We start from the raw sequence: 11922 nt of genomic DNA on the forward strand, positions 1-11922 counted from the left end.
TGTGCTCTGTCCAGGGCCCGTGGCACCCATAGAGTTCAGATTCATGTCTTCCTGCAGACAAAATCATCTCTTTTTATTTGTCACACCAAATTTATTAAAAATGTATTAATTTAATTTCATAGTTCCTTTGTGGTTTGTCGTGACACTTTATGCGAATACTGTAGTCCAACACTGATAATCAGCTTATTAGCAAGGGATTATAATGTGTCAGTAGCAAGCCCCCTGAGTCTCACGGTAACAACGGTGTGAAAAGCACTTTTGTGTCTGCAGCAAGCACTGAAATATGGTCAGGGTTAAGACAGGGTTGGGTTTACAGTAAATTTACCACAGTGCTTTCAGATTTAATGAAAAGTCAAGAGTTTAACTGCTTTTTGTCATGTGATATATTGTCGAATGAAGCATGAAACTACTAATTAAAAGTGACCATTTTTTTGCCATTTTTCATCAGTACAAGTTGAGCTGTGCTGTAGTCATAATGTGGGCTACTGATCAAATTCCTAAAACTTTATTTTGGTCACTGGGTGTATTTGACCCCAACTTAAATGGCAAAAACAGTCCTTTTAGAGGCAAGTCTTGCAATTCCATAGCCGTCCAAGTGGCAATTATTTTCTAAATGAATGGGAACAGAGCAATTGTGAAACTACATGTGCAGAATCCATCCATCCACCGTTCCATCAATCCATCTTTTCTACAACTTAACCAGGTCTGGGTCCTGCGGGCAGCAGTCTAAGCAGACATGACCAGACCTTCCTCTCTCCAGCCAATTTACAAGGATGCTCCTGGACGCTTCCAAGTTGAGGGCTTGGGGGCATTTCCTAGTGGGAGAAGATCCTGGGGAAAACCATAGCAAGCTGGAGAGATTATGTCTCTTAGCTGGTTTTGGAACACCTCAGTATCTTCCTTAAATTGTTGGGGGCATTTCCTAGTGGGAGAAGATCCTGGGGAAAACCATAGCAAACTGGAGAGATTATGTCTCTCAGCTGGTTTTGGAACGCCTCAGTATCTTCCTTAAATTGTTGGTGAATGGGGAGAGAAATTTCTTGGCTAATATAGTCACTAGTTAAATCAGATTTTTTGAAGCTTAAAAAGTCTGATATTTTTGCCCAGGATAAAGCTTTGAAAGCTTATACTGCCTCCATGCATTGTGACGTACCTCACAATGCCTTTTACTGACAATAGTCTGACATGGGAGGGTCGTCAGGTAATGCAGCTCACCTGGGCATTTCAGGCTTTAAAAGCTGGTTCGCTGGACATGAAGTACATTTGATGTTTGTTGCTTTAGTTTCAATAAACTACCACTTATGCAGATTCACTCATTGTCACATACTTTGGGTGAGTCTACTGAATTATGGCTTCACAATGATACCTTTACAAAGACAGCAGGTGCAGCCTCACAGCTTACCCTATCAGGAACCTCTAGTGTGTGAACACATTTGGCTCATATGTTCGTTGGTGTTGGCTGTTGATTGAGTTTTTGAGGACGTGGGTGGGACATCCACCATCTTTTCAGTCCAGAATTGTCCTAAAGATTTGTATTCTCAGTGGGCGTTAGCCAAAGTTGTTGACTTAAGCTTTATTGTATCCCTGCTATTTACAACCTCTGATTGTAAATCAGAGCACTCAGTGTAACTCCATTACTCAAATGCATATTGTTTTAAGAGAAAGTCTAACATGGAGGCCAGGGAAACCCTTAATTTGATCATGTTTATCTCCACAGTCAGAGGGAGTCAGTCTCAAATGCAGACAGCAGCAGGAATCACTGAGGGTCAGCAGTTATCAGTATTAGCAGATAAATACATTTTTATTTAAATGTGTGGCTTCTTTACTTAAACATACATTTAGCCTTTAAGTCATTCAGTTTTTTGTTTTTGTTTTGCTTTGCTTTGTGTGTTTGTTTTCGCACTGATTTGTAACATTACAAAAACTAGACCGTCTCCATATTCCAAAGATTATTTACTAAGAACAGATTAACGTAATTTAATTACATGTTGGGAACAGATTAACACATAAGAATAACAGAATGCACAATTAAAGAAGACATTTGTCTTTCAGGGAAGAAAACATTCTTTGGCCACTCAGCCTTCGCAATAGGATTTTCTCCGTTTCTGGAACATCCAGCGAAGGGGCCGATTACGCTTTTTATTGTTGTCTGGAAAATATATACTGTTACATACTGTTGGTGGATCCTCATGTTATACGGAGAAAAATTTCAAGTAATGAGGTCAAGATAAGTACTAAGTAATAAGTAATCCCTGTGAGCCCAAAGCTCAGGATTCAAGCTGCTCTGAATGTTCAGGCTCAGGCAGTTTTTTCTACTCTAGGCTCTGCATGATGTCACTGAGAGTGGATATCACTGATGAATACATACATACCATCAACCACTCACTTTCCTCATGTGAAATCAAAAACATTGTTCCATCCATCCATCCATCCATGCTTTTCAGCTTATCCAATTCAGGATCGTGGGGTGGCCGGAGACTATTCCAGCTACAATGGGGGACGGGAATTTATCTGTCTATTTAATCTGAAAAATTCTGCATCTCTCCCTCTGACTTGTCAGTGCCATTGCTCCACTGCATTGCTGCTGGCTCTTTTAACCCCTCCACCTTCTCTGATTCTACCTGTAGGCTCAGGGGGAGAGGTTTAGTCACTGCTCACCCGATTCTCTGTGTATCATATTTGCAGGAACAAGCCTAGACATCCAACTTTAAATGTATTCTGCAGCTATATAAACCAGTCACTTCCAATGTGTAATACAGCCATCTCAGACTCATCCCTCTGACCACGGGAACAGAGGTCCAGCCCACCTGTTTTTGAGAACAAGCCAATCAGAAGAGATTTAGCTTAAAGGGAGAGAGCTAAAATGAGCTTTTAACTTTTAACTATCAGTGCATTCTGACAAAATCCAAGGATAAAAATGTGCAGGTGGGGAATGAGCATAACAGGCTGCGAGTAATCTTAGACCTTAAAATAACCACAAGAGAAGAAAACAGAGCTGCTATCACACTTAGTTGCTGCGTGCTTGCGTTTTGTTTTTGTTTTGTTTTTTTCTATTTTGTCTCACTGTGTCCTTCCTGGCATTGTCATGTGTAATATAATGAGATATTATTTGGTTAAATGGCTGTTTGGTATTGTTTGACAATCATTTAAAATCTTCTCTGTATAAGTTAAAATATTTTAAAAGATTAATTTAATAGTTGTAAAATGAAAACACTGACACATTACAGTAATCTTGATTAATGTGCATTGTCCCTAAAAGGAAAAAAAACAAACAATAAACAATGTCAGTATTAGTGCTGCATGTCTGCTAAAGGTTTTATATCATTTGGTATTCTTTAATAAATAAAAAGCAAATTAAACATTTAGGGAAGCTGTTATTGATCTTCATTCTTATTGAGAACTAATGCATGACAGCCAAATTAATATTTTAAAAGTGTATTTGGTTTGTTATTATGAGAGGTGTAATTAAGTTTGTTTTAAATAGCTGCTGTAAAACACAGCTTCCTTTTTTTCATATTGTTCAGATACCTTTCTTTCAGTAAGCTCCATTAATAATCCTACATGTTTTGCAGTAACTTTATCGTTACTTATCCTTCCAGGTTATCAAGTCGGACACATTCAAGCACTTGAGGCACCTTGAAATCCTCCAGCTGTCCAAGAATCAGATACGTCAGATTGAAGTTGGAGCATTCAATGGCCTGCCCAACCTCAACACGCTGGAGCTCTTTGACAACCGCCTCACGCTGGTGCCATCACATGCCTTTGAGTACCTCAGCAAGCTGCGGGAGCTGTGGCTGCGCAACAACCCCATCGAGACTCTGCCAGGCTATGCCTTCCACCGTGTGCCCTCGCTACGTCGCCTGGACCTGGGTGAGCTCAAGAAGTTGGATTTCATCTCAGACGCAGCCTTTGTTGGCCTCATCAATCTGCGGTACCTAAACCTGGGCATGTGTGGGCTGAAAGACATTCCCAAACTAACAGCCCTAGTGCGCTTGGAAGAGCTGGAGCTGTCAGGAAATAGGCTGGAGATCATCCGTCCCGGCTCCTTCCAAGGCTTGGTCTCTCTTCGCAAGCTGTGGCTAATGCACTCACAGGTTTCCGTCATTGAGCGCAATGCCTTTGATGACCTGAAAAACCTGGAAGAGCTCAACTTATCCCATAATTCCCTCCACTCCTTGCCCCACGATCTCTTCACACCCCTTCACCAGCTAGAGAGGGTACACCTTAACCACAACCCCTGGGTGTGCAACTGCGATGTGCTTTGGCTTAGTTGGTGGTTAAAAGAGACGGTGCCGAGCAACACCACCTGCTGCGCTCGTTGCCATGCTCCACCATTCTTAAAAGGCAAATACATTGGAGAGCTTGACCAGAGCCACTTCACCTGCTATGCGCCCGTCATTGTGGAGCCACCTACGGACCTCAATGTCACCGAGGGTATGGCTGCCGAGCTGAAGTGTCGAACGAGCACATCCACAACATCCGTCAACTGGATCACCCCTAATGGCACTCTCATGACCCACGGCTCCTACCGCGTGCGGATATCAGTCCTGCACGATGGCACGCTCAACTTCACCAATGTAACCCTGCGAGACACGGGCCAGTACACCTGCATGGTGACTAACGCTGCTGGCAATACCACTGCAACTGCTGTCCTCAATGTTACTGCTGCTGATGTTAGTGTCAACTACACCTATTTTACAACAGTTACTGTGGAAACTGTGGATACTGTAGGAGGTAATGATTATGCGTTGGTTGCCATCAATGAGACCTTCATCCGTGTTCCACCTGGCCCCACTCCCTCTGATTTGTGGCCAGACGGTGTTGCTACCACAGACTCCTCTCTGCCTATCAGCTGGTCCTCCTCCTCTCCCCGCGCCACTCGACCCACCTTCACTGAGCCCATCACAGACCCTACCTTAATGGATGATGTGATGAAGACCACCAAGATCATCATTGGCTGCTTCGTAGCCATAACCTTCATGGCAGCCGTGATGCTGGTGGTGTTCTACAAGCTTAGGAAGCAGCACCAGCTGCACAAGCATCACGGCCCTGCACGTGCCATCGAGATCATCAATGTGGAGGATGAGCTCGGCGCTGGGGCCAGTGGTCGGGGCAGCGGCATCTCAGGGGGAGCCACCGTGACACAAAGCGGAAGCAGTGGAATTGGAGGTACCCAGAGCCTCAGGCTGCACCACCCAGAGATAGTCAACCTGCCCAACCTGGCTCGATCAGAGCACCTCAACCACTACTACAAAACTCATCACTTCAACAACAACATGATGGGCCTGGGCATGGGCTCAGGATCTGGTGTGGGCCTCAACAACAATAACAACCCCTCACCATGCTCTCAGTCACAGAACATATCCTGTTCCCAGATTCCAACCTCCACTGGTGGGGGAACACCGACAGGTGGCACTCTACCCTCCCCAGTGCCCCTTCCTCAACTGGGTCTCCACAGTTCTCTGAAAGGCCTGATGGGGAAAGGCCAGAACGAGCCACTACTTTTCAAGAGTGGCTCCAAGGAAAATGTGCAAGAGACTCAAATCTGAGTGAAAGTGAGGGTAGAAGTATGAGGTAAGAGGAAAGGGATGCTGGATAGTGACAGTGATATAGAAAGTACGTGAATATGTGATCTGACTGTAGCCTATACCGTCCTCGTGGACGGGTTTCAGAAAAAAAAGATGAAATTTCTCGTAGTTGCTGCTTTGTATTGTCAATCTTGGCAGGTAGAAGCAGATAGGAAGACTGAAGGAGACAGTACTGCATCTGATCAGTCCCACTAATAGCATCTGAACATAATTTTACACTAAGTCAGACACCAACACATCGAACGATCACCACAAAAATCACAATCATGTGCGCAACCCGCTATAGTCTTTGCCAAAGTCCAAGATCAAGCCAACTCTTTTCACCCAGTGGACAGCTATGAACAACAGCCTGTATGTTTTTTACAGATAGCTTCGTATATTTCCAGACACACTCAGTGTATATATTTAGAGGGAGACATAATATTGGCTACTGAACATGTTTTCAGATTAGTGTTTGGCAGAGACTCCGAATAACAAACAATGATTTGGGTGAGCAGTGCTGTCCCAGGTTTCCAGGAAGCACTAAAATACAGAGCAGAGCAGCGATACTGTTCAGAACACACGTATCAGGCTAGTACTTTGCAGGGAGAGAAAACAACAGCAATTGTTTTTTCCAAGTGGTTTCACTTCTCTCTCACTTTCTCACTTTTTTCCCTTTCACACTTTACTGGCTACTGTCTTCTTTGAGGGAGGAAAGAAACAGCGTGGGCTATCATGGGAGAAGAGAAACCCCGTGGCATGAAGGACAAAGAGTGATATATTAAAAAAAAAGGACTAAAGTACATATTATATATACCGTAAATATATTTTCATTCAAAGAAGTAAATTATAAAGAATCTTTATCAAGCTTCTGACTGAAAACTACGACGTCTGAAGAATATATTAAAAAGAAAAACACACACAGTTGTTTTAGTGCCCCCCCCCCCCCCCCCCCAACCCCACTGCCCTCCCCCCCCCTCCCCCTTACTACTTCCCTCAACTTGGAACAAAATGGCCACTCTGACTGTGCCGTATAACGACACGTGGGAGAGTGGGGGAAAAAAAACAACAAAAAAAAAAGCAAAACAGACAAAGTGTTTGAGTGAATTTATTTTGGTCTTGACTTTTTTGTAGCCACAGAGCGTGTTTTCCCCTCTCCTGTCGCATTCACATAAACAGGGTCACCGGAGAAGGGACGTGTTTATGCTCTACTGCGAAAATATGAAATACGACAACGGCTCTCCATCGTTTGGTACAGCTACAGCCTAGCGGGAGTGTTAATAATAATAATCGGAACGGTAATAATGATAACAAGGTTTAGCTTTATTTGTCATAATGAACGTTTAATGATTAGCACATGAAATGACACAAAATGTTGCACATGCTGATTTAGCATGCTCTACAGACGTCTCCAGATTTGATTTCAGCCTATCATTTGAGATTTGTCCAAGAGATTATGTTATCATTATTAGCATTCATGCGACTATTATTATTACTACTTGTGCCTACAAATAACTGAAAAGTACTTTTTTTCATTTGTATATGACGCTGAAGTTGTTTATGACTGATCCTGTTGGACTTCGGCTAATGAACAGCGGTGGGACGGCGTGCCACTACTCCACATGCATCAGCAGGAAATAACTTGGCCCCCTCTAAATGGCTTCCTCAGTCCAGTTCTCACCAACTCCTCCAACTGTCTCAAGCAGTCAGGAACCCTCATGTTTGTCACGCGTTAAAGACAGGACACGAACCTTTGACGAAGACTGCATCTTTGCAGAGGATTATCTCGCAACTGTATCTCAGTGTTATCGTGTGTGAGTGGATTTCATGGCAGCAGGGAACTACTAAATGGACGACAGGCATTGCCAAGCATTTCTAAAGGTAAGCGATGCTCGTTCAGTGAAGAGGAAGGAAGTGACGTGCAGTACAGGAAACAGAGATGGGGGGAATTTTTTTCTAAAGAAAAAGTACAATTAAATGAAAAAAAATATAGAACCTTATAGATCTCTTTTAAAAAAAGGAAACAAAACTATTATGATAAGTGTTTTTCATTTTGGGTTTTTATCTAGTTTGAGTTTTTTTTTTTTAAATCAAGTGTTATCTTTATTGTAATATTGTTATTGTTATTATAATTAGCTAATTACACTGGTTATAATTATGAGAGATGTTCTGTTAGCAGAGGTCACTTTTAAAATTAAAAAAAAAACTGGCACATAAAATGGCAGTGGAAGTCTGTGAAATTTGGTGGCTATATATTTTTTTTTCTCCTTTATGTTACAATCAACTTTAATTGTAGTATCACTGTTTGTGTCCCTTTGGCTCTTCTTGAGATGAGACATAGCGAATGTGAAATGGTCAGCACTGGGTCCTTTTATTTTCTGCACAGGGGGACAGGAAAGGCCCTGCTCCGGTTTACAAGCTCAATCACACTCGCTCTGTACTTTTCGTGAATGTCATCACCATCACAGTGCTCAGAGTGCGATTGCGCTATGTCAACACCTCGTTGCCATGACTACACCCTCAGACTAATGCGCCAAACGCCGTCAGCATCGGCGCCTCGTAAGGCAGCCGGTCGCCCTCCCCCTCTCCTGTCAGTCTCGTTCCTTTTGAGGTGCCATATCTCGACGAGCCGGCCAGTGTTCCTTCAGTGGTAGCAAATCAACCTGAGCATTGTGCCCATGTCCTCACATAAAACTCCCTCCACCCTCCAACCCTCAGCATCTTGCCATCAGGTTTCCCTGGCAACTGTTGCTGCTGCGACAGCCCTTATCACAGCGTCTTGATTTGGGTTTCGAATGCTAAACAGACGAGAGCAGAGGGTATAGAACTCCTCTTCTTTTTTTCCATGCCAAGTAATTCACCCTGGTAATGTTCCTCGTTAATGTGTTTGATTTGTTTACACCAGCAACTATACTTCTCACGCCGCTGACTTTCTCTTAGTGAATCATACGATTTACATGCCACTCTCCCCTATGTGTTTAATTTGCATAGGCCACCACACATTTATGCACCCAGCACTTGTGATTAACACTCATACCCTGCATCTCTCATTAACATATTCCTTCCCAAGCACAAGGGATCCATATTCTGCTCACAAGTTATTTACATATTCATCTGCCTCTGTGTGTGCAAATAACAGTGAAATTATCATGTGGGCATGCTGGTGGGTAAGAGTGTGGTGTGTGCGCGCGCCAGGTTTGTGGCTGAAAGCAAGGACTGTTACAAAAGCTATTTCCCCCTAATTCTTCAAATACTGCGTGCCCTGCCTATCGCCTGTGGTAGCTCGCCACTTTGGAAAGCGCTGCGTAGCCCCTATAGCTCCTGTGAAGTGGCACAAACCAGAGGCCATGTTATTGAGGCTCGGTGTTAGAGAGAGAGCAGCGGTTGAGCTGGAGACACACAGTCACAGTGCTGCAGTGTCTGAGTCACAGAGCACTGAACACACTCCCAACAATCTAATGGAAATGCTGTGTTTACTGTGCAGGAAAGGACCCGCTCATTCACCCATTCGGGGAATAGGTGAAAAACACCAGAATATGTGCGCGTGTGAGTCCAAGCTTGAGTGCGTTTAGTGCATGTGCAGCTCTGGATTATAAAATGCCCGTTGTACTGTTGTATAAGGCAAGGAAATCAGGACATTTGAAGCGGTACGCTGTTTATGGCAAGAGATGTTACACCATTGTTGATGCAGCGCTGCTCGGTGTGTGCACTCCTGCACAGGTGCGTGCGTGCTCAGGTGGGCTTTTGCTAGCTCGGTTGTGTAAAGAGGGGAAGAGGGAGGAGGGGCGGTCAGACCTCCATTTTAAATCCCCAGTTTAAACCAGCTCTGTCTGTCTCCCTCTGCTTCAGGCAACTTTTATGATCCTCTCACTGACACTTAAAGTAAAAATACATTTTTTTTATTTATTTTTTGCGTAAGCAGCCCCCCCCCTCTCTGTCTCTCTTTCTCTGCATACTAGGAGTGATGAAACGTCCTCTCGATCAGGGCGACCTCCTCTTTCACCAAATCCTCATCGTCTTTTTAGCTCCCTGTCAAGTTCGGGGTCAAGGGTCAAGATGAGCAGCAATTTATGTTTACCTCACACTTTTAGCCAGCTAATGAAGGTTAGCGTTTTGGATTGTGCCATTTATTTTTATTGTTTCGCCCTGGCTCAGGGAAACGCCTGTTGGCGAAGCTTAAGTGATTTTTAATGTGCATTTTCAGTGGCTGTTTTTGTGGTTAATCACCTTGACGGTGATGTGACTAGTCATAACAGTAATGCTGCACATGAAGTGATTTTTGGGCAGCTCGCTTGCGGTGGGTGAGGTTTGCGTAGTTGCAGATGGGAGGACACTGGTTTAATGTGCCGCTTGTTGCGACCAGCACTGTTTGAAAACAGGGCCTGTCCCCGAGGGCAGCCCCGCACACATGTTAACCTCAGCACTACAAGCCCCGTGTGAGCACCACGCTGCCTCATTTCTTTTTATCAACCCCCCCCCTCTTTAAAAATAGCAGAGAAGTGACAGCCGAACTCAATGCATTATTGATACACAGGGTGTCAATGATGCATGTGCAGTCACCAGTGCTAATTTTCTCCACATTGCAGAGGCCAGAAGCATCAAACGGGTTGTAATTTATATGCATCGTTATTGCTATTATTTTTCACACAGCCATCAAGACGGTCCACGGGAGCCAAATGTTGCAGCTTGTCTCCTCACATGATGAGTGCTGCGATTCTAATAAGTGCAGCAGTGTTTTGTGTGCCACTGTGTCACCGAGCCAGCCCCCCCACACCGTTCCACTCCACCATCCCAACAGCAGCAGCCCTGTCTCGCTATGCTGGCTTTATCGCCGTCACACTGGTCTAAGGCCGATTTGATGGCACCAGTTTTCAGATGCCCGGGTCACTGTGTTCAGTCACATTATGAGAGAACTGAGGAACTTTTTTTGTCACTGCGATGCTTTTTTTCCTGCCAGAGCTTGAGATGAGATGTGCAAAGACATTTTTTCTGTGTCATCACTGTGAAAACCCTGCTCTGCAGCCACTTTTCAAACCTGACCGTGCACTTGGGTACTTATACATTTAAGAACCACGTGCACACACACACACACACCAGGGCACGCGCGCCCTCTTGACACTGACTGAAGGAGTGATTTATTGATTGAGGTGCAGCTTTCTTAAACAATTTGCAGCCGAGTGCAGCGAAGGTTAATGCAAACCTCTGAACTGCTGCCATCATGCTTCAGTCCACACGTGTGTGTTTTACATCCTGTGAAGGTGTCCTTAATTTGAGAGCGACTGGGACATTAGCGCATGGCTTATTTCCCTGTTGCCTTGGAAACTATGGCGCCAGGCGCAAGATGTCCATTTTGGCCGTCTTGTGAGCTTTGAGCTGTGCGGAGTCAGAGAGGGCTGTCAGAGTGTGTGGGCCGTGACGTGAGAGTGATGAGTGGTGTTTCATCCCGGATGACTATCTCCTCTGTGTCACTCAGCTGTGGGTCAGAGGGCCGCTGAGCTGCAGCTCAGAGGAAAACTGAGAAAAATCCACAGAGTTGCTGTGAATAGCAAAATGGGACACGCTCACAGCCCATGTAATTGTAAAGTACCGATTAATGGGAATCATAAAGCTGGAGCGCTGCTTAACACAGAGCTTCTCATGAATGCTTCATAAAGGAGAATATCAGTGTTGTCGTGTGAAAACCTTCCAACTGCATTTTTGAACATCAGTGGAGTGATTATATTTTAGTATTTGTTCTTAGACGCTACAGGCCGTTTTGGAAGTAAAACCTTTTCAGAACTCCATAGGGTAGACTATAAAAAAAAAAAAATCTTGGTGTGACAAGTTCAAAAGAGGCCCGTTCTTTCTTAGATCCTGAAAAGCTGACATTTGGGGCTGTGGAAGGTTTTCATCTGACAGCGACCATATTGCACTTTCAAATACAGATTTGTGTTTTGAGAACAATCTGGGATGTTGCGGCTCGTGTTGGGATTTGGAAACTTCTGGAGAGACTTCATGCCCTCGAGCGCTGTGGAAAACTCCCCTCCTGTTTTGTGATGAGCGCCGACTCGGGGACTTGTGTTGTGGCCTGAACAAGCTCGTAACTATTAAAGGATGTGCTGACCTAGCAGCTGTGCTCCTCTCAGCGGACATGCTTACAGTTAAGTTTCCGAACGCATATTCCCTGCTATCCACAGCAGTCTAGCTTCCAGATTTACTGTTTCTGGGAGCCTTGGCTCGGCATCATATTCGCACTCTGGTGTGTGTGTGTGTGATGTTTGTTTGAAGCTGGGCAGGGGCCACGGAGTACATTTCAACGCTTTGAAGTGTAAATTCAGGTCTGGTTGGAGCACCGTATGGGGGGCAGGGAGGAGAT

General features: G+C 44.5%; 1 protein-coding gene across 3 annotated transcripts in view; it reads left to right on the plus strand.

The window, feature by feature from the left end:
* Positions 1–6449, plus strand: part of lrrc4ba (leucine rich repeat containing 4Ba) — a 45832-nt gene extending 39383 nt beyond the window's left edge. For 2 of the 3 annotated variants that reach the window (XM_063470841.1, XM_063470839.1), the window contains exon 3: positions 3600–6449. In XM_063470841.1, the coding sequence (XP_063326911.1) occupies positions 3600–5549 (1950 nt within the window). In that variant the 3' untranslated portion in view covers positions 5550–6449. The remainder of the gene's footprint in view (positions 1–3599) is intronic. The other variant, XM_063470840.1, reaches the window with a different exon arrangement.
* The last annotated feature ends 5473 nt before the right edge of the window (positions 6450–11922 follow it).

The sequence above is a fragment of the Pelmatolapia mariae genome, linkage group LG4, assembly GCF_036321145.2.
Source record: "Pelmatolapia mariae isolate MD_Pm_ZW linkage group LG4, Pm_UMD_F_2, whole genome shotgun sequence".
NCBI lineage: Eukaryota > Metazoa > Chordata > Actinopteri > Cichliformes > Cichlidae > Pelmatolapia > Pelmatolapia mariae.